Below are 26,515 nucleotides of genomic sequence, written 5' to 3' on the forward strand. Positions count from 1 at the left end.
GCGACTCGCAGGTACAACGTGGGGGGGATCAGTCTCTTCGCTACTACAAGTTCATAACGCACTCATAAAACAAAAAATTGCTTACTCGGCTCCTATTCTCCATGGTTTATCGCAATCTTCTGAGGAACGCCTTCAACGTTTACTGGCAAGAGGGCTGCGAGTGTGTCTTGGGGTTCCGCAGGCTACCTCGAGTTCTTTAGTAATTGCGGAAGCTCGTCACCCACCATTTCCAGTCATACGAACGGTTGAAACATGCCGACATATTTATCGCATCTTAACCCAACACGAGAATCATCCATTAAACCTCGCGCTTACCGAAAGAAACAAAAGCAAAATTCACGATGTTATTCGAGAACATAAAGCATTATTACCAAGGTTTGAAATATGCAAAGTGGATGTTTGTTACCCTCCCTGGATGTTAACATGTCCTAAAATAGAATTATCGGTTGACGGGATTATATCTAAGAGAGACATGTTCATAGTAGCCGCCCAACAACTGGCACTCTTCCAAATTTACTCCTTATATCCCCAGTACATACACGTTTATACAGATGGTTCGTGTCATAAAAACTCCTCGACTTCAGCATTCGTCATTCCACATTTAGCGCTAGAACAAACATTTAAATTATCCCGAGAGACATCGTCCACCGTGGCAGAACTGTTTGCAATCCTGTGTGCTTTGAGGTTCATAGCATCAAAAGAACATTCGCAAAAATGGGTTATCTTTAGCGATTCGCAAGCCGCTCTCACATTACTACAGAGCAATAAGAAAAATTCTTTGAACACTTTGCTATTGTATGAGACACTCAAAGAACTTACAAAAGCAAGCGCACTGAACCACGTAATTGCATTCCAGTGGATACCTGGGCACTGCAATATTCCTGGAAATACTGCAGCGGACGCAGCTGCGAATCGGGCGCACAATAACGTGGAGACAACCAATCTTCCTCTATTGCGTAGTGAAGTCCGTCTGCTCCTGAGACAGATTTCTTGTCGCCTCAGCAAAACTACCTGGTTTGATCAGCAAACAAAAAACTCTGAGTTATACTTCATAGACCCATGTATAAACTTAACAATGCCGGGAAATCTAAGAGACAACAGAAAATTTGAAACATTGGTACACCGCCTGCGTCTTGGTACTGCATTCACTAAACACTTCCTGTACAGGATAAAACGTGTCTCTAGTCCACAGTGTTCTTGTGGCCATACAGACGAAGATGTGCATCATCTTCTCCTCGAGTGCACTAAATACAATCCACAAAGAAGGGTACTGCAAGCAAATTTGTTGATATTAGACAGAAGACCTTTCACTCTAAAAAAAATACTTGGCCCATGGCCAACTGCGGGCCTTCAAAAAAGAGCGCTTCTTGCTCTGAAAAAGTTTTTAGAGGAGACCAACATTTTGGGAAAATATTAGGCATCAGCTGATCCGAATGCGCTAAATGAGTAACATAAACGTTGTTCGTGATTCATAATTGGTTTATGAGGCGATCGCAACTTTTATGCAATATGTATAATTCTGTTCTGTACTTGCAGTGCATTACATGTGTTGAGTGTTCTGACTGTTCTAAATATCTGACTTTATATATGCGTACGTGGACTGGACTTATGCACAGAACTTTGCGACTCATATACTGTTGGACTGTATATTTTTATTCATCCAGTGTTCTACTGAGTGTTCTACTGAGTGCCATCTTTCGTGTCGCTATTCTCCCTTTTTACGCAAACTTGTTTTCCTTTGCCAAGTGACAAGGAGTAGCCGGTGCCACCATAAAGGCGCCAATCTCTCCTAAAATTTCATCTCAATAAAAAAAAAAATTCCTGTTACTTATATACATATATAAAGAAAAACAAAAAAATAAGAATTACGGGGTTTTACGTGCCAAAACCACTTTCTGTTTATGAGGCACGCCGTAGTGGAGGACTCCGGAAATTTCGACCACCTGGGGTTCTTTAACGTGCGCCTAAATCTAAGTACACGGGTGTTTTCACATTTCGTCCCCATCGAAATGCAGCCGCCATGGAAAGAAAAAAAAAGCCAATACGCTATCTTTCTTAGGGTAGCCAGTGGCTAGATACCAGCCGTTTGAATGAAACAATCAATGCCTGTTACTTATTGTCTTCTATCATAAAACAAAACAAAAAAATGAATCTAATGGCAAATTTTTTTTAATTCACTGGAGTATTAATATTTTTTTGGCCGTGTGAATCCCAAACTGTACAAGCGTACTGTAGGTTCGGTCGGACAAATGAATTGCGCACTAGAAGGCCGGAAAGAACATGGGAATCAGATCGTCTGCCTATTCTAAATAGGTAATGTGAGTATCCCACCAATGCAATATAAAAACATCCCATATGCAATTCAACAGTAAGGTGCCATATGCATAAACAGCCTGTTCGTAATTACATGGAGAAGGAAACCATATATGTGGAGAAACATCACAACCCCCAGCCCGCCTTCCCCGTGTTTTGGCTGTAACGTATATATTACGAATTCCGCAATGAACTAGTCCTTCTAAGAACGTTAGTTAAGTAAACATCGATTTATTTCTTTATTATTTAGGACCAGATACTCCGTTTACCGTTTTACACCAGAGTAACTTTTTTTTGTGCATACAGAAAGCACTGCATTGGAAGTACACTGTGGTATACGTTTTATCTGTTTTCGTCTAAGCGAGGCCGTCTGGATGCTGTGGAAGGCTTATGCCAAGTTCTCATTTGGCCTTGATTGCGCACTAATTGTTCATATGCTGGCAGTATAGCGCACGGCATGACTGCCTTCTGATTGCGCTCTCATGGCATCGCTGAGAACGAGTGTTGATGGTTGCCAGAAACGTGCTATCGTACATGCATGTAACACCCACATCTGTGGGAAATAATGTTATCTGTGCTTTGACGAAACATAAGAACCCAGGCCCGGATTCCAGAAGCTCTTTGTATTCAGAAAGAAAAAAAAAAGATAACAAGACACCTACAAGAATGGGCGATGCGTGATCGTGACAACAAGATATATGATTGCGAGGATGGAAGATGAATAATTAGTTTTAAAAAAATTTACGAAGCGTTCCGCTGCCGAGCACAAGGTTACGGGTTCAATTACCGGCGGCGTTGGTTGCGAATCGACGGAGGCGAAATGCAAAAACGCTCAAGTATCGTGGATTGGGTGCACTTTAGGAACTCCAGGAGGTGAAAAGTAATCCACATCGTCCCCCTTACAGCGTCTCTAATAGTCTATGTATTGCTTTGGAAGGTCAAATGCCATCATTCGACCAATTTGCATACGAAGAAAAGCTGCGCGAACTCGATATATTCCATGTGGTCAAGTGTCGAGGGAAGCGGTATTATACAGGCCAAAGGTGGATCTAATGTGCATTATGGGAATCGCGATGTATCCTGCCAGAAGCCTGTAAACGTATTCGGCACAGCTTCTTCGCCATTTATCGATAACGTAACACCGCCGTCATTAACCAACGCGAAGCGAGGTGAAAGACGTGCGACTACTGTGGCACTTTCCGTACCGTGTGGCGAATGGCGACTCGTGGAAGATGCCCACAAGAGTCTCAGGTTTGCGGCAGCAAGTTCTTCCGAAAGAAGTGCGCTGTCCTGGCAATAATGCTCGCCACTGGAAGCGGTGTTAGTAGAAACGAGGTTTTAAGAGGCTGACTCGGTACGGTGCGCTTCATTAAATGCTGCGACGCTAATCGCCCCGAGGCGCCGCGCACCAAGCGTAAGGCAGGCGGATAATAAAGTTAATGTATACACTTCTAAAGGTTAGGAACCTTGGCCGTAAGAAGCACTGTATGTGCTGTGGCGGCGTGCCAATGAAAGACCGAAGAGGATGGGGCCGGATTCGAACGAGAGTGCTCCGTCAGGTTATCAAGCATCGAGGCCGCGCGGCCATCTCTCACTGACCCCGACTCGCTCACGGGGTCGGTTTTCCGGTCAGGGTGCCGCAGGCCGCCTCAGGAAGCTGCCGCCGTCGCCACCGGTCAGCCTCCTCGGGCATCCGCGCGCGCCACGACGGAGGCAGAGCAAAGGTGCCGCCACCACAGCGCAAGGAAACGGGCCCCGCCGCGGCTCGACAGGTCGCGTTATGCTCAACGTGACAACGAGTCTACAGGTGGCGATGGCAGGAAGAAAAAAAAGGAAGAAAACCCGGCATCGCGACACCGCCCATAAGTACCTACTTGGCGCCACCAAAACCACGCAGTGTTAGGGGACTGCAGAAACCAAAGCCGGTGTCACTTTATCAGGCATGGAGGTAAAACCAGTCTTATGCGACAGCCAAAGCGTTGGCGAATCGCGGGTCGTTCTTGCGTGAGACCAGCTTTCTCAACTGCGGCCCGGATTAGCTGACGCAGGTTTCCGCAACTCCTCAGCGCTGCACGGTTTTACTGAAAGCCGAAGTACGGAGGAAACATGAGTTAATATTTCGCAATCCTGCAAAGCGGGATTCCCGTTTCTCTGCACACGTTAGATTCATTGCATATTAAGGCCTGGCGTCATCGTAACACTGTGTTGCCTTGGGCAAAGGGCTGCCGTTATCCTTCTTGCGCCGCTTCCGTCTGTTTACCTCAGCGGCGAGTTCAAAACAATCGCTGCGGCTTCACGCTGCAGCGGTGAGCTTCGAAAGAACGACCTTGCTAATCGTAGGGTGACCATGACGGGCCGGCGAGAGGAACGAAGACCCTCACGCGATTTCTGATCAAGTACCTGACGACAGTGCTTAATATGCTCGGATGCGGGCACTTATAATCTGCCTTTTCGCGCACGCGCGCACGTGTGTGTGGATGAGGGGGGGTGCAGTGCCTGTGTGTGTTCATTTAACGGTGGTAATGCATACGGCCGCTTTCCTCTCTCCCCCCCAAAATTTTTGCATATATATATATATATATATATATATATATATATATATATATATATATATATATAGAGAGAGAGAGAGAGAGAGAGAGAGAGAGAGAAAAGAAAGGGGGTTAACCAAGGGGCCCGATTCTTCTTTGTCGCATCATAAGAAGCCAACAAACACTGACAGTGTCAGTGTTTGTTGGCTTCTTAGGATTTGACCATATATATATATATATATATATATATATATATATATATATATATATATATATATATATATATATATATATATATATATATATATATACAGTGAAGTAGACGCGCGTATGAAGCGGTTTATTGACGTTTCGGCCGGGGTCCGGCCTTCATCAGGAAGGCCGGACCCCGGCCGAATCGTCAATAAACCGCTTCATACGCGCGTCTACTTTACTGTGAATATTTACCCGGACCCAGAACTGCTTTTTTTCTGGAATATATATATATATATATATATATATATATATATATATATATATATATATATATATATATATATATATATATATATATATATATATATATATATATATATATATATATATATATAGCTAAACTTGAGGTCTTACTGTTCAAACGGTGTACACCAATAAATGTATACCTACGAACTCGTGCTTAATTGATATCCTATGTACATCCACAATACGTTCTTTGGTAACCTAAAAATCATGTAGGTAGTACGTCCTATAAACAGCCACGTTCTTTCTCGTAAGAACGGCACGTGCGCGAGACGTAGCATGTACGTGACTTCAAGACGTTCACGCTTGGATCAATTATAGACGTTGAAGAGACGTACGGTGTTGATAGGGTGGGGGATTGTGCCATCAATTTCATAAGATAGCAATCTGCCATATCGACCTACTTGAAAAGCTATTATAGCTGCGCGAGCTGTCTTTCTTCATATATATATATATATATATATATATATATATATATATATATATATATATATATATATATATATATATATCGCCGACTTTCAGCAGATCATGTGACTTCCACCAACACCACTGCGCACTTGGGAAGACAGAGCGCATGAAGCTGCCAGCCTTCTCGGCTCCGTATCACATGCTCGCCCTGGCAACCGCAGCAGATCACGCGACCAAGAACAGTCAACGCACGGGCCGCATATGTGCTTGGACGAGCGGACTGTGAGGTCTTGGGGCCACACATGCGCCGGGACAGCACAGCGACGGCGACGGCGGGAGTGCGCCTCGGGTGTCTGTATAATTGTTATTGCAATAAAGACAGAAAATAAAACATATTCAACTTTTGCTGCACTATCGGCGTCGTCGCAAAAACTCAATTCAAAGAGCACAAGTATATTGGTTCAATCAATATCAGATGACCTCAAATTGGCCGCGCAGGAAAAGCTCGCGCCGTCTTAAAGACAGGCTTATTTCTTAAAGGCGAACTACAAAGAAATTTGGCCGCCTAAAAAGCTTGCTTAGATTTGGGGTAGATACAGAGAAGCTTCCATGCAAAATTTAGCGTTCGAAATAGGAGTTGAAATGCACGAAAGGCTCGCAAGAATAGCCGTTATTTGTACCAATACTGAAAAAGATACACTGAGATTTTAGCGCTCGCCGGAAGTGACGCATGACCTAGAGCGCGCGGCTCCTCGGGCTGGCCTCTGAAAAGCGTCCACCGCAACCCGCGGCGTGATGAAAGATATCGGAGGTGACGTGCTGGGACTTGTCATAGCCGCTAACCACCACAGGCGTACGCCTCGTCTGCTTAGGTGCTGTTTAGAGGTCCTTAATAAGAACATTATGCAGTTAACAGCCCTCTGGCTTTGCCAGTATTGCTTCAATTCTATACGCTACTCATTTATAACCAATTTCGCCAAAGTGAAATTTTGTTGAAGTTGTTCGTTGGGCGCATGGAACCCGCGCCACCTAAAAACGAAGCTCCTAGCTTATGGCACCTTTGGTGGACCCAGGCTTGAACAAGCATTTTCTTCCCGGCTGCGAAGAAATTAATAAACCAAGTATGCAGAGAGAAACAGTTACGTTTGTTTATAGCAAATTTAGCATACCGGAGTCCCCTTCAGCATTAATCCTGCGCAATCGAGTTCATAAAACGATGTGGTTACTGGTCCATAGTTAGCTTAACATTGATAGTTCCAGAAACAAAACAATCTGACCACAAACATCCCCAAACTCCACCGAAATACTGTTTTAACATTGACTTCAAGATAGTGCAAGTGTCTTTTTTACACGAATAAATAAGGAGGTATTGTTAATGGCACCGGATACTCTTTTTAAGGTAGTACTTGTTCTTTCTACAGCGGATTTTTTCCTCTTTTTTTGTTCTCTTTGTTTCCATGTGGGCATTCCTTCCTTATCTTTCTGACCCCCCCCCCCCCTTCCCCAGTGGAAGGTACCAAACTGGATATTTAACCTTTGGTTTTCCTCCCCACCTATCGTATCTAATTTATCGCTCTCACTTTATCTACAGGCAATTAGAGAACATAATATTTTGCCCACAGGTATAACTAGTTGCAAAATATATTTTGCTATCATTACTTGAAAACCATATGCCAGTTGCCTCCCAAAGATTAACAGTAAGTCTATGTTGTCACGTCTACTTTTGCATAATATGTTTATTACGTCCTGTATTGCATCATAATTGGGGCTGTTTGGGTCTGTTTGTTCAACATATTGACCAATTGTAGTGCAGAAAAACATATATAGACCGAAGAAGCGAGACGACAGTCGGCTCGCTTTTTCTGTCCGTCTATGTTTTCCTGTTGTACAATTTGTCAATACGTCATGCGCACTGCTTTTTGATGTTATTGCTGCTGTTGTGTGTATTACTGTCGAATGCGTATCACTGTCGTGTCTGTCAAAAAAGAAAAAAAAGAAAATATGAAACGGGAGGAGAGGGAAGCACCTCCACATGGCATAGGCTCATTTTTGCAGGACTTAACCTGCACGAGTCATCTTGTAAACACTAAAGCTTTTCAAGTGGGTACTGAGGGGGAAATATTTTCGTTTACAGCCCCCTTACTGGGTTCTTAAGCTCAAATCGAAACACGAGAGTTTTTCGCTCGAGCTTTCAACAGAATGAGGCTGCTGTGACCAGTGAACGAAACGGCGACCTCGCGGTCGATCGCAAACCGCTATCGCCACTGCGCCACTGTGGCGGGGAGTTGATAAATACAGCAGATAGCATCGCCGGACATCGCTGGAAAGTGCACGAACGAAGCAATATTGAGGAACAAAAATAAATAATTAAAATAAACTTGAATAAAAATACCTATAATTTCAAAGCGACGGCAAAAGTCTACACTGCCGTGAAACACGTACTACAGCGAAGCAAAAATGGCAACTCGTGCAGTCGTTTCTGGCCTCACTCAGAGGAAGGCGCACGAACGCGGGAAGGAAACTGAAAGGAGCGCTGCACACACGCACGCACGTATGCGGTGAGCCCTCGAAACAAGCGCAGGACATAACGCTCGTTCTTTAGTTGCTGTCTGCGCGCAACGGCGAAGGTATTTTTTCCAGCGTCGTTATCTGAGAGCGCCATGAGTCGAGCCGTGACTGACAAGGCCGCGAAAAAAAAAGGTAAAATACACATAAAGCAAGTGTTATGCAAGTAATGATCTGCCAAACCATAATTAGGTTTGGAAACATAAAGAGCCTTGTTTGTGCTCTCTCGCTTCTCTGATCAGAATTTAAGCAGTTGTAATATTTAGAGGACAAACGGCAAGAGGAAGAAAGTTTAAATTAAAGGAAATACATGAAAACACATCAGCCGAGAAGCCGAATCATTGCAGAGGCAGTGAGACGTGGTGTGTACATGGTCAAGGAAGTCATTAGCTATGCCAGAAGGCCCGCAAAGTAAAAAAAAAAAATCCGTAAGTTAGAGTTCCCAATCATCATCATTGGCCTATTTTTTAAGAGGAAGCTTTAGCTCGGGCCCAACTCCGATGCGGCCTATTCAAATACATGTAAAAACGCAAAAAACGTTTTTCTGAGATAACCCCTGGACCGATTTTGATGAAATTTGTTGCATTTGAGAGAGAAAATTAAATTCTAGTGACTGTTTGAAGCGGAATTTTGATTTAGGGCCTGAATTTTGTGAAAAAGATATTCAAAAATTCAGAAGTTTGAAAAAAAATAGAAGCACGAAGTTTACAAACTAATAGCTCTGCATGAAAAACAGATATCGCAATTCTGTAAACGGCATCCAGTAGACCATTCAAAGCGGACAAATTTGATATGTCACTTCACATCTTATGTCAATTTGTTACGTTATTTACGAGGGTTCTGCAAAAGTTGTAATAACACAATGACACATCTTTTGAGGTTCATGTGTAACATATCAATTTTGTCCGCTTTAGATGTGCTATCATATACAATTCACAGAATTGCGATATCATTTTTTCTCGCTGGGTTACGGAGTTCTAAACTTGATAGTTTCGTTTTCTGAAAATTTGCGATTTTTGCCAATATTCATAAAACATTTACAGCCTAAATCGAAAATTCAAAGCCAACAGTCACTAGATTTTAAGTTTTCTTTCAAATGCAGCAAACCCCGTCAAATTTGGTGCAGTGGTTGCCGAGAAAAACGAATTCTCCTTTTACATGTATTTAGATAGGAGCACCCGAACTAAAGCTTCCTCTTAAGGACGAAGGCCTCTCCGAGCGATGTCCAATTAATAATCCTGTCTTGCGCTAGCTGACTCGAACTTCCCTTTGCAAATTTCCTAAATTCTTCACCCCACCTAATTTTCTGCCGTCATCCTACTGCGCTTCTCTTCCTTTGGCGCGCATTCTGTAACGCTAATGGACCACCGTTTATTGCCGCACGCATTACATGGACTGTCCAGCTCCATTTATCTCTCTTAATGTCAACTACAGAATATCGGCTATCCACGTTTGCTCTTTGATCCACACCGCTGTCTTCCTGTCTCATGACGTCACGCCTAACGTGTTTCGTTCCAACGCTTCTTGCGCGGTCCTTAGCTTGTTCTTGAGCTTCTTTTGTTGACCTCCAAATTTCTGCCCCATATGTTAGCATCGGTAAAATGCAATTATTGTACTCTTTTTTTTTTCAATAAAAGTAGTAAGCTCCCAGTCAGGATTTCGTAATGCCTGCCGTATCCGCTCCAATCCATTTTTATTCTTCTGTAAATTTCTTTCCCATGACCAGGGTTTCCTGTGAGTAATTGACCCAGATAAACGCACTCCTACACACACTCTAGATTCTGACTGACGATCATGAATGTTTGTTCCCTTGCCAAGCTACGGAACATTAGCTTTGTCTTCTGCGCCTTCAACTCCTACTCCTACACTTTCTCGGTTAAGATCCTGAGTCAGTTGTTTCAATTCATCTCCATTGTTGCTGAGCAGGACAATGTCATCTGCAAACTGAAGGTTGTTGGAAATATTCGTCATTGATCTTCATGCTTAAGTCTTTTCTGTCTAATAGGTTGAAAGTCTTATAAGCATGCAGGTAATAGGATTGGAGAGATTGTGTCTCCTTGCCTGACCCCTTTCTTCATAGGCATCTTTTTACATTTCTAGTGGAGAATTAAGGTAGCTGGGCAATTTTTGTACATATTTCCCAAGATATACACGTATGATTCATGATTGATGGGTCTTAATGGGGCAGGGGCATCCAATACGAGTGTGCATCTACTTGAATATCTGCATCTATATATCACTTGATCATGCGCCATATAAAAATTTTTACCCCACCCCTTCTGTAATACCCCCGCAGTGGGCGGTCTGTAAGGAAACTAAACTGTAAAAAGAAATGTCATGGTGCTACTTATGTTATTATGACGCCGCAATAACGGCAACAGCGCGTCGCCATTGCAGCCAATTGGTCCAGAGTAATGCCCAATCGGGCGCAGAGATGCTGGCGGCTTGTCAAACTGAGCAGCCTCCCAGGTTCAGCTTAAGGCATGTATATTTTCTCTTCACCCTGGGAAACAGGACTACTCTCGATTTCTTCGCTGACAGCGATAGGGCACGCATTGGTAAGTGGGCCTGAATAGCAGTTACTGCTCACTGGTCCATTCGTACGAGACAATGATGCTGGTACCCTGCTATGCGTATGCACATGCCATCTGCATAGATGAAAATTTTCATTGATGTTCAGCGGACTGATGTCGTCATCACAATTTTCAGGAAGTAAGGTAAATAACACACGTTCTCGAAGTACGCAGCGAAACATATGCAAATCATCAGCGAAAACATACGGTGCGGTAACTACCCGATGTATCTGCTAAAGTTTCATGCAGCGTTACTTACAAGTCGGATACTCTACCGGCTGCCTATGATGTCTCCATCAGACAGCCAGTACTAGCTCGTAGAAGCAAAAGGTCTCCGGCAGTGTCTGAAAGTCCTTCAGTTGGCTTCGAAGAAAAAGTCAAATGCTTCCCTCTCTGCCCCTTGTTCTCTCACGCAACCTTTCTCGGCGATACACACTTCGCTTGAATAATTAGTCGCTATTGCTCTAAGAAAGAATTACTAGATGCAAGAACACCAAGATGTCCATAAATCACTAGCAAAGAAATTTTTTAATAAGCTGGAAATAACGAAAGAATAGCTGTCGCCACCATGCAACGACGAGGTGTTCTTAACTTATCTCTAATTGCATGAAAACATGGTGACCGCAGTTTTGTGACACGATGATAGGGAATAAATTTAATTTTAGTGAATAAATAAAAGTACATTAAACAAATTGAACGCTATATAGTCAAAGCGGCGCACATTCAGTGTCGAGAAGATTTCGGGGCAGAAAGCTTGGAGTAGGGTTATCTTACAGTAATTAAGTCAGGTAAAAAAAATCCCCCTGAGCGAACTAAAACCCTCCGTTAACATCCCTAGCTGAGCAGTAATTTGGAAAACTAAAGAAACGAGACCAAGAATAGGGTGATGAGAAACGTGAAACAATACTTAACGGCTGTTCCGATGGAAATCGACAACATGGTGTTTGAAGTCTCTTCTAGTTTGTTGGGATGGGTTGGGAATCATTGCTGCTTTTAATACAGCAGTTCACTACATGGTTTGTCGAAAGCACTGAGGATGGTACGTTAGATGAACTTAATCTCATGGTCGTACTATTTTCAATGTAGAATTCATCATAATACACTTGAGTTTGTCCTTAGGCGAGTCGGACGTAAGCTGAGAATTACTGGGGCGAAATAATTTTGCTATTCTGTTCCAATAGTATTGCGTCATACCGTCTACATTATCCCCACAAGTGGTTGGTCTCCAGTGCAGATGATAATAATTGGAGATAGTTATAGGCAATAAGAAACTTCAATAAGACCTTGAAGTTAAAATATAATCGTAGGTTTCAATGAACTTTACAGTAAAATGGTCTTTTGTTCTAATAAAATAACTGCTGCCTGAAATTGAAGCTGTAGCTTCGCGATCAGCCAATCATCCCCTTCCTATCCACTAAGCAGTATAGAACACTCAACAACACTAGCTCAAGGGGGTGTGGGATTAAGGGCGATACTACGTCATTCACTTAAGCGCAGAATGTGCAGGAGTAAGCGCTTATTTGTTCGCTACAGGAAAGATAAACGCACAGTTCTGCTCACCACATATATTCCGCAACTTTGCAAATCGGCTACCGTACTTATACTCTTTTCTCTATGTCTTGACCTGCCTGCGCAGTTTCACAAATGAATTCATCAACTCGTCCGTGATGACATTGTCCTGCTCGGCAACACTGGGGATGAATTGCCACAAGTGAGTCGGATCATAAACGAGAAAGTGTAAGAGTAGGGTTGAAGGTGTAGAAGACAAAGGTAGTGTTCAATAGCCTGGCAAGGGAACAGATCGTCAGTCAGCCTCTAGAGTGTATGCAGGAGTACGTATATCTATGTCAATTACTCACAGGGAACCCTGGTCCCGAGAGAGACACTTTCAACCCAGCAGAACGGATTCTGCTTAACGCATCGGATAACACTGCCACCACAACAGTGCCCTGAAGGACACCCCTAATCACTACGGTCTCATGGATTTCACCACTGCCCGCCCAGGCAACCTTCGCCCCCTGACAACGTGGCCTTTGAACAAGCGAATGGTCGTCCCTACTACTACTAGGCTGAATAGTGCTTGAAGAACAAAAGAGTGACCCGCTGCAGCTGTTTCTTTTGTGTACCAGTCGCGGAGCTTCTCGCTGATATTTCATGTTCTGCACACAACGCCACATTCATAATGTGGTCTTCGGTGCATCGTGCTGTGCGGACCATGATAAAGTGCGCAGTGAAAGCCACCCTGGGATTCTAACGTCATGCATACGACGTTCAAAATACAGACCCGACTATTCATCATACGTGCGCATGCATAAGCGACATGCTTGATACGAACTTGCAGTGCTCTAGGCGCTGAGCCGACACGTTCTCGGGTAGGCTGCTTATTCCCGGTATTTCTGACCAGCGGGGGAGTAGGGCAGGTGAGCGAGGTTGCAGCGCTAAGCGCGCGTGCGCTTACGTCTCTGTGTGGCCTCTCTTATGATCAACGACGAGCGAACAAGGTGCCTTCTAACCTGGCGAGACGTAAGGCGGCAGGTTTGCTTATGGCAGGAGTGACTTCCTGTCATTGCGGTTGTGGGTTCTCAACAAGACGCCCCAACCATTACTGGGAGCACGTCTGCTCCATCCCTTCCGCAGGAATAAGGATTATCGGGGCGCTTCTGACAAGCATGGTATTTTGAAAGCGGTACTGTCGACCGCAATTTTCTTGAAGTATTGAAGGCTAAGCGAAGTGGGCGACCGATTCATCACTAGCTTTGCATAGTTCATGAAATCTTTTTTTCTTTCCTCTGTTTAGAAAAGTGCAGTGGTAAATAGCCTAGGCCGATTTTTCTAATGTGTTTAGAAGTATCATACGAGGAAGGCGCACATGGTTTTCATAACATTGGTTTTAAAGTACGTGCTGTTTTTATTTTTCTAAGAGACTTTTCTTTTTATGTGCATATTCCGCCCTTTTCAGGTATATTTCTTGAAAAAGGCGGAATTTACTTGCTTGGGAAATAATAATTTTCGGATAGGTAATAAAAAACGGCTTATTACATTTTAATTAGTTCACTTAGGGCACATGTCGCAATAGAGAAATTGAAGCCGAGGAGCAGTAAAGTCGTGTCTTCTTAGCAGAAATCTTAAAATTTCCAACAGTTGCACCACTCGAGGGATATCGGTCCTTAAGATGTGCTGCGAAACACACGGGTGTTCCAGTTAACAGTTTCCCAGAAGAGTCCCTCTAGCCGCACAGTATAATTTTAAAAGGCCCGTCAGCAAGTCTGGCCATATTGAGCTGACATGCGTAGTGCATACAATCCGCACTCATGATCGTGTCTGCTAAGAATTACATCGCCACTCGCCGCAAAAAGAGCTGAAATTTTAAACTAAACGCCATTAGCACTTCTCGTGGGCGCCGCGCTCCAAGACGAGGGGATGACGTTCATCAGCAAATGCACCCACGTACTTGTATACGCTGTGACGCTCATAGGGACACGTGGCACTACGATAATTATTCAAGAAAACATCTGTTATTTGTGTAATTTGTTGCTTCAGTCGACGAATAGAACTTTAGAGAAATAATAAAACACACAAACCGAATGTCTGCGTGTTTTTGTTTTACTTCGCACAGCAGCAAGACAGATGTATGTCCGTTTCGTCTGCTTCTTCCCACATCGTGCAGTCGCACGGGCTGAGAACGAAACTATGTCATTTTCTTCTCCAGTGCGGGACCGTGCTCTGTGATCCGCTTGTGCCTGCCTCAGTATACGTTTAACACTGTCTTATACCGCTAGTCAGAAGTACTCGTGCACAGCGCGCAAAATCGTGCGCTGCGCGAAACGAGACAAACGCAACACCTCGCGCGCGAGACCGTCAGCGGAAGTGCGCCGCGTCGCAAAAAAAAAAAAAGCGAGAGACAGAAAGAAGAAGGCGGGGCTCGTGATGTATGCGTCAGGTGATCCTCCAGCTTCGGTATGGATAAACGCAGGGAACGAATTTCGCTTGCGGAGGCTAGACGGGGCAAGTGAAGAGAATGTCCTTGTTGGCGGTGATGCTTGCCTGCTGAAATCATGTGTTCGCGGCACTGAAATATTGCACTGAAACGGCACGTCATTGCACTGCGACTTACATTCCACTGCGAATGATTGCAGACAGACAGACTTACTAACTTACTTACTTACTAACTTACTTACTTACGAGGGTTATTGTTCTATTAAGGAAAATTTATGTAAATTTCATTCATATCCTCATACATCTGATCGTCCTTCTACACCAATCCTCCACACTTCTTTCGCTTGTATGCACCTCTGCACCTTAATTTCTCTGCTGCCGCACTGAAGTTTCGATGCTTCTTGCTTCTTTGCGCATGCCTCGCCAGCTTGCGACTGATAGAAACTACAGATCAGGATGTGTTTGATAGATATATGAAATTTTCATTGTGATCGGGGCAATTTATTATATATATATATATATATATATATATATATATATATATATATATATATATATATATATATATATATATATATATATATATACGAAGTACTCAAAGTATGTTAAATGCACTAACATATTAAAATATGTCCTGCACAAGGAGCACCACCCGTGGATGGCGCCGATGAGAGAGAACTGTCGATCAGCACAAGCAATACTTAAACGCCGACAGAACTACTGCCTGAGCCACAGCGTATATTGCTACATCGCATTAAGCCGTAAAATTGTAGATTCGCGCGCGTACGACGCTCCGCCACTGCGTGCACGCGACCGCGTGTTTGCGGAACGGCGAGACCGCACCGGTGGAGCGGCGTGCGCTCTCGGCGGCGGCGGGGCAACCTTCTGGGCGGAATCCGCGAAAGCGTGGAAACCAACAACGCACAAAGCGGCAGCGAGCGCCGCTCGAAGGCGGAATGAAAACAAGGCAGAGAACAAGAAGCGTCGGTCGTTTTGGGAGCCTCGTGTGAGGGGAAGACGAGTCCCACTTGCATAATTCCCTCGCGGCAAGGCCCCCGTTTCTTGGGACAGCGTCATCCTTGGACGTCCGTCGACGGAGGGCAAGGAGGCGCCCTCGAACCGCGATGCCCTGGGCGAGTGAGACCGGGGCCCGGCAGCCGCCTATAAAAGCGGCCGCCGCCGGCGCAATGGCAGACAGCCGGAGCCAGCCCACGGAAGAGTCAGCCGACCAGTGTGAGTACCGGCACAGCATGGGATACCCTGTAGGCGCCGTCCACGCAGTGAGGCCGAGATCGCAACCCCTACGCTCACTACGCGGACGACTCCGCCAGCGCCCCCAGTTCCGGACACAGGTCGCCCCGCCGCCGCTGTGCTGCACGACGGACTGCGGCTCCGGCTTGCGAAACTCGCGCGCACACTCCCGCGGATACGGGCGCGCTTCGCGGTTCGCTTACCGCTGTAGTGGCGCGACCATAGAATGACGCCGCCAAGTCAATGCGTTTCGGCGCTCGTCACTCGCAAATTAGGCCGTCATCTACTGCAGTTTCGTACACGTTTTTATTTGGACAATGTGTAGCATCTTTGCTATAGCGCTAAGACACACTTCGACATGTGGGCAATCCTATGGGGCTTCTTGTAACCTTAATTGGGGATATCCAAATAACGATAAGGTGAAGAAAAGTAATAGTGACCTAGAATAAAAATAGTATTTAATTCTCATCGATGAGTTAGAGCAGTTCGGAAATTTGCTATAAGATGAAGTTAGCTCGTGCTTATCGGCTGACTAGGCGCCTTGTTTCCCGACCATAATGCATGTTCGTAAATGTTATTGTTACAGGGGGGTAATTACGCCGCTATTACATGCGATATTGGAGCACGCTGAACCATTTGCTTGAGAGCGTAACTTGGTAAATCTTTTTCACGAGTCAATAACAAGTAAATATATCGTAATTTATTGCAGGTCTTCCTCTTTTGTATCTAATTGCATTATTCGTGCATTATTTTAATTATATTTGCTAAACAATAATTACAGGTTGAAAAAGGACCACGGTATCGTTTCATTACTGCTTTGTGCGCTCCATTAGTCCCTCATTTTCTTGAATTTTTTACAATTACATGGAACATAGACTGAGGACTGGGAAGGAGGTGCACATTCTGTGATCTGTTCAATGTCGATTACAGGATTTGCCAGTGGCGATCCGTATGCCTATAATAAATTTATGTGCATCAGAAAAGCAACATTTATGATAGGTGCAGAGTAAAAAGCAGCATTACCGCGCTGATCCTTCTATTAAATTTCAAAATATTAATGCAAATGTAGGTATTATATTATATATTGATTCAACATAGTTGTTCTAATACATATCTTAAGATCCCTGTAGATCGTGGCCATATTGAATAACACTTTTTTAAAAATGCTAAAAAATGCTGAGTTTTTGTCACAAAATTTAAGACAGCAAAACTCTTCGCTGTTGAATTGCTTCACTGAAAAACAATGTCGTTACTTCTCTTGCAACAATCCTCTAATGACACGGCTTTCCTTACAGGCTTTGTGACCGGGACTACACCCTACTTGAGCAAAAATGAAGCAGTACTTCGCCCTAGGTGAGTTAATGAAGCAACGGGTCAGTTTCTCATCACTTAGTGCACACACAAACTTCTCTGTGTGGTTGCCAGCTTGCAACCATAAAGTGTTGCGATGCTGGGACTATCACAGCGGCCAGTATACAGCCAATTGTACTATGGTGACTGCATAACGCAGAGGAAAATTTCCTTTAGAACGCACCTTTGTGGTTGCAGAAAGAAGCGACTAGAAGTCCGAAGGCACATCTTTGTTCATAACGTTCTCCCCCTCAGGATTGTGCGCAAGCTCTAGCACAATCAATTGCTCCCCTTGCGGAAACGTACTTTTGATTTTGGGAAATTACCGCAAGCAAAACACGAGACTTGAAGAAAGGGACAACACGAAGTGGTTGTCCGCTTCGTGTTGTCATTTTCTTCAAGTCTAGTGTTTTGCTTGCGGTAGCTTCCTAAAATCATGAATCCCCAACTGGCCTACACCCACACTCTGCTATGAAACGTACTCACCACGAGCTGTAAAGACGCGTCAAGCAGGTAGACGCTCGAGTTTTATTTTTCGCCAGTGTATACTTTTGATGAACTTGTCATTTACAAAGATCGAAGATCTGGCGTGCGTTAAAGGTAAGGTATTTCAGTATAACTCTGCAGATTAATGTGCTTTTTTGCCCTGCGTTACTGATGCCCTGGAGCTTTGCGCCCATTGATTGTCATGACACTCGGAAAATGCTCACTGCCACATTCATCGAAAGTCTATGTAAAATACCAGGCACCTTGAACGGGTGCCCGCCCCTTTCTATGCCGTGGACAGGTATCCTATGACGCGTTGATGAAAACCTTGCATGACAGCGCAACACTCTGTGCGAAATTGCCATCAGAGGTTTGCTTTTTGGACCAGCATCAGGGAAACTGACAGGCCTTTTACAGAACATAAGATGCTGGGACAGTAGCCTCGTGCTTCTGCGATGCCTAAAGTCAGGGAAACGCTGCTGCGTTTATTGAGATATGCGAGCATATATGGATGGGTGTGGCTGACAGAACGATGAATGAAGGCTTGTGCAAGTGTATGCATGCATACTGTGAATTTTTCCTTTTACTCCTCATTCAGTCCTCTTTCCCCTTTCCACAGTACAGGGAGGTTAAACATCCAGTCTCACTCTGATTAACTTCCGTGTCTTTCCCTTATAACTCCTCTCTCTACCTCTCTCTAAGCCTTGTTTATATTGCGAGGGCACCTGTGAAGTGGTGTACGTAGTAAATAACGGTGTCCTACTGGAGTGTATTTCTTAACAAATATTTTAGGCTGAAAATTCATGAAATCGCTGTACATACCATGCATTTGTGAAACACTTCTGTTCGTGCTGCAAATGCTCCTGAGACATGTTTATATCTTCCATGCCTCAAGGTAGATATAAATAACTGCTCTTCGGAGCTTTGCGCAAGCACAACAATAGTGAAATTATGTCTCTTAAGAAACATCAAGAAGCGAAATTGTCGTCAGATGAGCAGATTAATTAGGGGTGACAGTCTTTTTACCACTTTCTTATTCGTGGCATTAGCGTAAACGAGAAAGAAAGCAAGTACAGTTGAGGCAATGATGAGGTGAAATATGAAAATGCAATTTCAGCATTGGCCCATAAGAATGCGAACTAGCCACTTCAAGCGAGACAGTTAGTGAAGTGTAATTAATTACTAACACGTTGTAAACATTTCCAATTATATGCGGTGCTGTTGTGAGGCTGCCGTGTAGTTAGAAGCCGGGCCCCTTGATTAGCTGATTAAATCTCATGCATGCACGGTAAAATACGTGAGGGTAAATATCTCAGCCATCCTGCATAATCCCGTTGGACGTTCTCTATATTGCGGGGTGAGAGAACATACGGGGATCGCTCTTACAGCAACGGAGGATGCCGTACACGCTGTCTATTTCAAGTTTCAATCTCATGCGCCAGAAAGCCTAATCAGCTTTGATATTGTGGGACGGTGCGCTACAGTCATTTTGCTTGACAATAAAGTTCACGAAGTTGGCTTGCATTTCTGCGATACGTTCGCTCTACAGCCACAGAGTTTCGATTGCTGGACGTGAATATCAAAATGACAACTGCTGCTGACGGTCAAGTTGTGTCTTTGGTTGTCTTTAAAGCGAGTCATATCTTTGAAACACTAAGTGAGAAAAAGCAATTCCAAATATTCTGGAATACTACGCACTGTGTTAAACAAAATTTCCGTTGTTTTTTCCTATTACAAAAGATAACAAAAAACATCTCTTGCTTTAGCAAAACACTATCTTTTGATGTGTGCCGTTCACATACAGTTAAAAAAAAAGTAGGCACAAGGCAGGCAAGCTCAGACGCTTGAGTTTGGAAATTGAATGGAAGGTTGGTAAATCGATGGCATCCAGGTCATCACCAGTTCTGCGAGTCATTACAATGCCTAAACACAGCAGCCCGTGCTATGTGGGATTATCTCGAGTGAAACGACGTAATCAGCGCCTCGCTTGCGCAATTTGCGTTGACGTCACCGACATTTCGTGGCGTCGCGCGACACTGCCATCGGGTGACGTCAGCGATCATAGTTTTGCTGTGGGTAGTCATACTTCAGGCAGCCGTCATTTTCGATAGCATTGGCCATGACAATGGTACACATTTCTTTCTACAAGACTTTCGCAATAGATTTGTGAGCAGCTTCATCGATGTTCCTTGGCTCGAAAAATCGCCACATGCCCCTTGCTTTCTTCGTAGCAAACCATGTACCTGATATATTTCAGCACGAAATTTAGGATATGAGGTATAAATCGCTTAATGGAAACCTGAAATTTCGTAGCATGTACAGAACCATTGAACAAGCGATGCAATCCACCTTAAAATCATCAGGAAGCCAGGCACGTAGGAGTTCACCTTCTTGCGCGCGCGCTCAGGTACATACATGAGCCGGCAAGCTTACAGCATTGTTTAGAAATAAAGGTCACACTAGCTAATCGGTCAAAAGAATGCTGGGACGTTAGCAGCATGGCTAGCTTGTGCAAGATATTGTTCTTTACTTTATATGGCATCAGTGTCAGAGGTACGCATAAGCAAGTGAAGGACGCACAGAATGCGTCGGAAAAAAGTTACTAAAGAATCACATTTTCTTACGGTGCTAACACGCGAGTTATGTGCGAAGTTTTCCGGAGTAATAAATCGAAGTAACGACAGCGTCAAACACAACGGCTGCTATCGTCAATTTTTTATTCTACTGCTGACAGACGATGCCGGTACATTCCGTCAAGCTTTAGTTAAGCGCTTTTTGACTGTAATCGCATTTAGATTACGAGAAAGTGGCGTCGAACAAAGAAAAAAAGAAAAGAAAGAGCTTCACCTAGCATCTGCGATAGTCAATGTAGTTTAACGAGCAGTACTTGAGAACTGCACACATCGTACTCCAACTTATCTCGCGAGATTATTCATGCATGCGTCTTTCTCTTTCTTTCACAGCCTTTGCCCTGGTTGCCGTGGCTGTTGCGCTACCAAGGGTAAGACCATTTACGATTATTTCCAGCGAGAGTCCTAACAGAAATTGAGCATTGTAGTTAAAGCGTTGCCGCCATAATCTTGAAATGAAAACCCGACGAAGAAATTTCAATAGAACGCAAAACCCGTGCGAGTACTAAGATGCATGAAGCCAAATTAACCACAATCAACGACTTTTATGGCAAAGCACGTTTATTTTGATTTGCAACTACAGTGTTCCTTCAAACATAGTGAGAAGCATGGTAGTTGAGGGAAATGGAGTAGACGATCGACGCGGCATCTACCTGGGGAGAGAAGGGCTCTTGCGTCGAGAGGCCTGTGCTCGCTTAAGCATGTTGGGTAACGTGAAAAAGTCGCGTACGCTGTGCGCAATCAGCATCCCACATTGGACATTGGTACGTCCCTTTTCTCAAAGAAGTTGCACGTCAGGAAAGTGAAAAAAATAAAAAAATAAATAAAAAGAGGACGAACGAACGTAAGAACTGTATCAGCGAGGCGCACACCAGAGAAACACACCGCGAATGCCCGCCGAGCGTAAAGACCCCGTCATCTGCGAACATCTATGACGAGAGAAACGTCGCATTGGACAGGCCGGCCCATTTTGTAGGGCACACTGTAAGGGCGCAAGTGAAGGAGGGAGGCGAAAGAGAGTGAGCCGATGCGAGGTTTTACAGCGCCCATTTCTTGGGCCTACGCGAGTATCTGTCAGTCGCTGTCATCACGGCGGTTTGATGGCCCGTTCAGACGTCTCCGGAAGTGATTAGCCCTCTTCCCGGAGCGATGACAGTGGGTGGGGCGCCGCTAGATTGCCGCTCTCCCATGCAGTTGGAGAATCTCGCGCCTGGCCTCTCCTACCGTAGCGCCGCCGCGCGCCGGCGTAGAAAAGCCAACGTTACTGCGATGGCTTACAAAGAGAGGTTGAGCAGGTCTTCACAACATTCTTTCTGCGGCCTGCATCGCGCCGTAGAGGGAACCGCAATTTTTAGAGCTCCAAGTGTACCCAAACCTTGCAGGGATCTTTAATCGGAGTACGTGGCGTGCCTGCCGACTATCGTAGTTTTACCGCGCGTCTCGAGTAAATTCCAATACCGTAGTTGGCAAGGCCTTAACGGCACTACATGCGCGTATGCTGATTGTAGTATGCAGTGTCTAAGAACTAAACTAAGACTAAAGCAAACGAGAAACACACGCACGCACGCATCCACAAACAAAAATGATGGAAATAGTGACAAAACCTGTAAAGCGACAGTATAGAGCATGAAAAGAGCGTTGACAATGGTAAAGCAATATCGAATCGTTACGATAGTGTCGCCTTCTTTGCTGCGCGCAAAACACAAAAGGAGCTTACAAGGGACGAAGACGCTCGACCTTTCAAGTGATATCTCAGTTTCTGACAGCTCGATCATCCGTTGAAAATGAAACCGCTATAGCGCTTGAACGCTGCTTAGCACACGTGCCAACAACGTTGGCGTCCGTTATTGACACCTCAATGAACGCGCGTCACGATACTGTGGCGGACGCAAGCACTCCTTCACATCACTTTCACTCAACGGTGAAAGAAAAGCTTGTCAACCCTTCCTATCTTGCGTCACGTGAGAGCGGCCAGGGAAACCCGACCGGCTAGCGGAGTGCATGCCTATCTATCACGGTCGCGCTGGCGAGAATGCGCCTCGTCCTTTCGCTCGTTATTATTCCGCAGGTGCAAAGCGTTCGATGCTTAAATATTTGATGGAGACACGCCTTTTAATTAAAACAACACTAAAACCTCTTACAGTGTGTAAGTTATCATTTAGCGGTTTGTTTTTCAGGCTTATTGAAGATTTTAATTTCTCTGATACTCGCACATGCTTACCTCAATTGTGTTTTTGTTTTCTGCTTTGCTCTTTCAGTATTTGTATAAAATACTACCCTTACTGTAGGCTAGCGATGTCAATGTGGGCGCTTTTCTGCTTGCAACATCACTACCACGACATAATCAGAGAAATACTCTTTGGTTCAAGACAGGAAAAAAAAGAGAACATGAATTTAGTATAACGCAAACTGTAGTTACACTTTATATTGCCGCTCATTTCTCTTTTATCATGCCTTCACTCGCCCAGGTGTTTCAAGAAGACACTTAAAGATAACAAGAAATACAGGAGGGCAGCAGAAATTTATCTCAATTAATTCTTAATCGCACTTTCACACAAGGCGATTGAATAAGTGCTCGAAGCAGCCTAAACTTTCCCCTCTTGTTTCGTAATCCTTGCAAACAGAAATCCTGATTCGTAATTTTTGTTATAAAATGTGAGGGAAAAATGTTGTCGCACATATTTTGATACATAAAGCAAATTTAGGACTGATGTTGCGTAGTCTGTGCGCGACCACTTGTTAACACGGGAACACTCATGACAGCAGCTCCGCCACTGCACGTACATATGCATGATTTAGGCCCCTAGCTTCTGCCCTTGAAGCGCTGTTCGTTCTACATCCTACGTGCGACACGGTTCGAGAGTTCTGGCGTCGTCTTTGGAGCTGCTTGCACCTGCCTACGCATTTGAAGCGCGGTGTAAACCCACACGAGCGTATATTGATTAGTGCATGCGGAGTCGACAGAAATAAGTAATGCGTAGTGCCCACGCAGCACGCCCTGCAGTGACACGTTTCCTTACAAAGCCGTTTTTATAAGCACATGGCTATATACAAAAGCATGCGCAGGCGAGAATTCGACAGCTTGCGTTCTTGTCCGTAAGAGAATGCGCGGTGGCGGCTTTGAGGGCGGAAAAGAACCTCCTTATACATTCTGTGGCACGTTTATAGTCCTCATAGGCTTCATGTAACCTAAATGCGTGCGGTATATGCAAAAGAAAAACTGATAACTTTTTCGCTTTATCTTCTGCAGTAAGGAAGTGAAATCAGTCTTGCCGTGTGCTCATTTCATGATCGAAGCTTCGCGCTCTCATGCGAATGGGGGATTGAATCAGAGAGCGATGTTTTTAACTCCAGATGAAGCCCAGCGTCTTTCAAATTTAACAAGTGCAGGAGTCTGCAGTTTATAAACTACAATACGCAAAGCGCTAGCGTCCCTACAGGACCAGGCGGGGAATGACCAAAAAGAGGTCATTCCCCGCCTGGTCCAATAAATAATAATATATAATAATAAAATTATATATTTTACTGCAAAATACGAAAAGTGATTAGTATGTGCCGTTTTCTCTGAGAAAAGGGATCTAGAAAACGCCATACTTGGTCTAACCCGGGAACTTTTGCTACATGGCGAAGAAAGCATAACGCGAGAGCAACTGATGTGTTCGAGGTGCAGTGCTCAGGGGTATGTGACTGGCGCTTCCATGTGGCTGCCCATGTGCACAACCGCTGTCTCACGCCAACTTTACGCCCCAGTTCCTTATCTGCGCCCCCTCACCACTCTCGGCAGAAGTGCGCATCCTTCTCTGTAACATGTACAGTGGCGGAATATATAAGAAATTTCTTGTTTCTTTCCTTTTTCTTCCGCCACCGCAGTCTAAACGGGCAGCCTACGAGCTTCCGGACGGCGTTGAGTTCCTCGTCGGATCCGTGAAGACCTCCTTCACCTGCCCCGCCAAGAACGGCTACTACGCGGACGTGGACAACGCCTGCCAGATCTTCCACGTGTGCAATGTCGTGCCCAAGGACGACGGCAGCACGGAGGTGCAACAGTACAGCTTCCTGTGCGGCAACCAGACGGTGTTCAACCAGTTCTCGCTGACATGCTCGCTGCCCGAAGACGCCGTCCCATGTGGCAGCTCGGCCGACTTCTTCTACCTCAATGACAGGATCGGCCAGGAAAAGGTGAACCTGCACGACGACGCCGACCTGCAGCGTGCCGTCCAGGTCATCCCCCGGTACCAGCAGGCACCCTTCAAGGCTTGAAGCCCACCGCCGCCGCCACGTTCACGCGAACGCGACACCGTATCGTAGCCAGTTCGAATCGAGCCTGTGACCGTGTGGACGAAGAACCGCGACATATCCGACAAGCCACCCAGGCAGTCACGCAAACGTCCGCCGCGTGCTCGCTGTTTTTTTTTCTACTACTGTGTCTGTCGATGGCATACGAGGGGATCCTGTTGGAGTCCGCGCCACAAAGGAACCACCTCACGTACTCACGCTTATACTACGGAATGCCAACAACAGCTATTCGGATGCAGAAAACATCTCCGTCATTCTTTATACCGCTTCGAGCAGGGACATAAGAAATTACGTCGGCGCATACAGGTAGAGGGGGATAGATTAAACAAGAAACAAAAGAAGTAAACAAAGTAAATGCGCTTTGGGTCGTTTCAGCATTCGTAACGTACGCACTGGAGCAACGTACAAAGTTCGCGAGGGAGACTCGCCTTACAGCGATGGCGCGGAAGGTGCACACCACTGCTCGCTTGTATTTTAGCTCGGCTCACCACATTGTCGCCTTCGTGTCGACGCTGCCAACGAGATACGGAGATTTCGTCATCTTCCAGCGCCTTGCGCACGGCCCCTGCTTTCGGTTGTACAGTCATAAACTTTCTGGGCTGGAGCACCGTACGTGTTCTCTTGCGGTTCCCTCCTATTTTCGTGCTTTTCTGCGAGGTTGTGGGGCGCCCTCTGCTTTTGGGTGTAGGTCGGCTGCGCAATCCATTGGGTAAGATCACAGTGCCTAAAGCCATGCAACGTCGCTGCTGTTGGTTCCCTCTTCTTAGTCATGTAGCTTACGCCTTCGCTTGTCCGCAGTCATGTGTGAGCTCGTTGTACAAAACAGCAATTTAAAGAAAGAAACAGGAAACGTTCTTGCTTGTCTGGTGACTGTATGACCTCCCATGGGTTATTTAGTAAATAACGATTTTTTTCTGTTGCCACAGATTCCACGTAACTGCGATGTCCTGAGTAACAGAAGCACCCGGTGTGGTAATCTTGTGCACAGCTTCCTTTTCATGTGGCAGTTCTCTCTAATACGTTCAGCGCATCATGTACAAAATGCCAAATGCTTTCTTGTGACACTCAGAATATGCTGCGTCATGGTGAACTCATGGTCTCATATGCTTTGCTCGGATAAAATAAATTCATTGTTGTTCGTTCTTCTGGGTTCTGTCTTTTTATGAAGGTGATACATTGCTATGAATGTGATTAGAATTAACGAATTAAATATGCGCATAGCATGAATTGGTCGTTGTCGTGTTGTAACGTAATTTCCTATTTTAGTGATTATAGATGACAGTAATGTGCAAAAAACATTCTAAATCAGTAAAGCACAGCTTATGGCTTCACGGCATAGTACTTCTTCATGAGGTGAAACCACCATCAGGTAACAAAAAGTCGCACATGTCGAAAAGTTATGCCGCGATAAACATTACTCCATGACAAAGAGAGCCCGATTATCATACGTGCTTCATGTATATTCAATTTTATTGACGTGCAGCGTTCAACAAGCAATAGACAATAATAATATACGCACCTGAAAATTGAATTTGCAGTCCTAACTCATGAACAGAAGCACAGTTCTGACTACTGAGGAATCGCCAGCTCATTTTAAGACAAATAAATAATAAGTCAGAAGGGCTACGTGCAAAATCAACAGAATAATTCACTTACGTTGTAAGTTTAATTTGCG

At 44.8% G+C, this 26,515-nt stretch overlaps 1 protein-coding gene across 3 annotated transcripts in view; it reads left to right on the plus strand.

Annotated features, from left to right (window-relative positions):
- LOC139052469 (U-scoloptoxin(01)-Cw1a-like) overlaps positions 1-25,982 on the plus strand; it is a 328,466-nt gene extending 302,484 nt beyond the window's left edge. Inside the window, exons 1-4 of one of the 3 annotated variants that reach the window (XM_070529590.1) lie at positions 15,989-16,060; positions 17,374-17,431; positions 20,878-20,915; positions 24,415-25,982. In XM_070529590.1, coding sequence (XP_070385691.1) covers positions 17,410-17,431; positions 20,878-20,915; positions 24,415-24,804 — 450 coding nt within the window. In that variant the 5' untranslated portion in view covers positions 15,989-16,060; positions 17,374-17,409 and the 3' untranslated portion in view covers positions 24,805-25,982. Of the gene's footprint in view, positions 1-15,988; positions 16,061-17,373; positions 17,432-20,837; positions 20,916-24,414 lie in introns of those variants that run through there. The other 2 variants (XM_070529594.1, XM_070529588.1) reach the window with 2 other exon arrangements.
- Positions 25,983-26,515: the final 533 nt, after the last annotated feature.

The sequence above is a fragment of the Dermacentor albipictus genome, chromosome 1 (genome assembly GCF_038994185.2).
Source record: "Dermacentor albipictus isolate Rhodes 1998 colony chromosome 1, USDA_Dalb.pri_finalv2, whole genome shotgun sequence".
NCBI lineage: Eukaryota > Metazoa > Arthropoda > Arachnida > Ixodida > Ixodidae > Dermacentor > Dermacentor albipictus.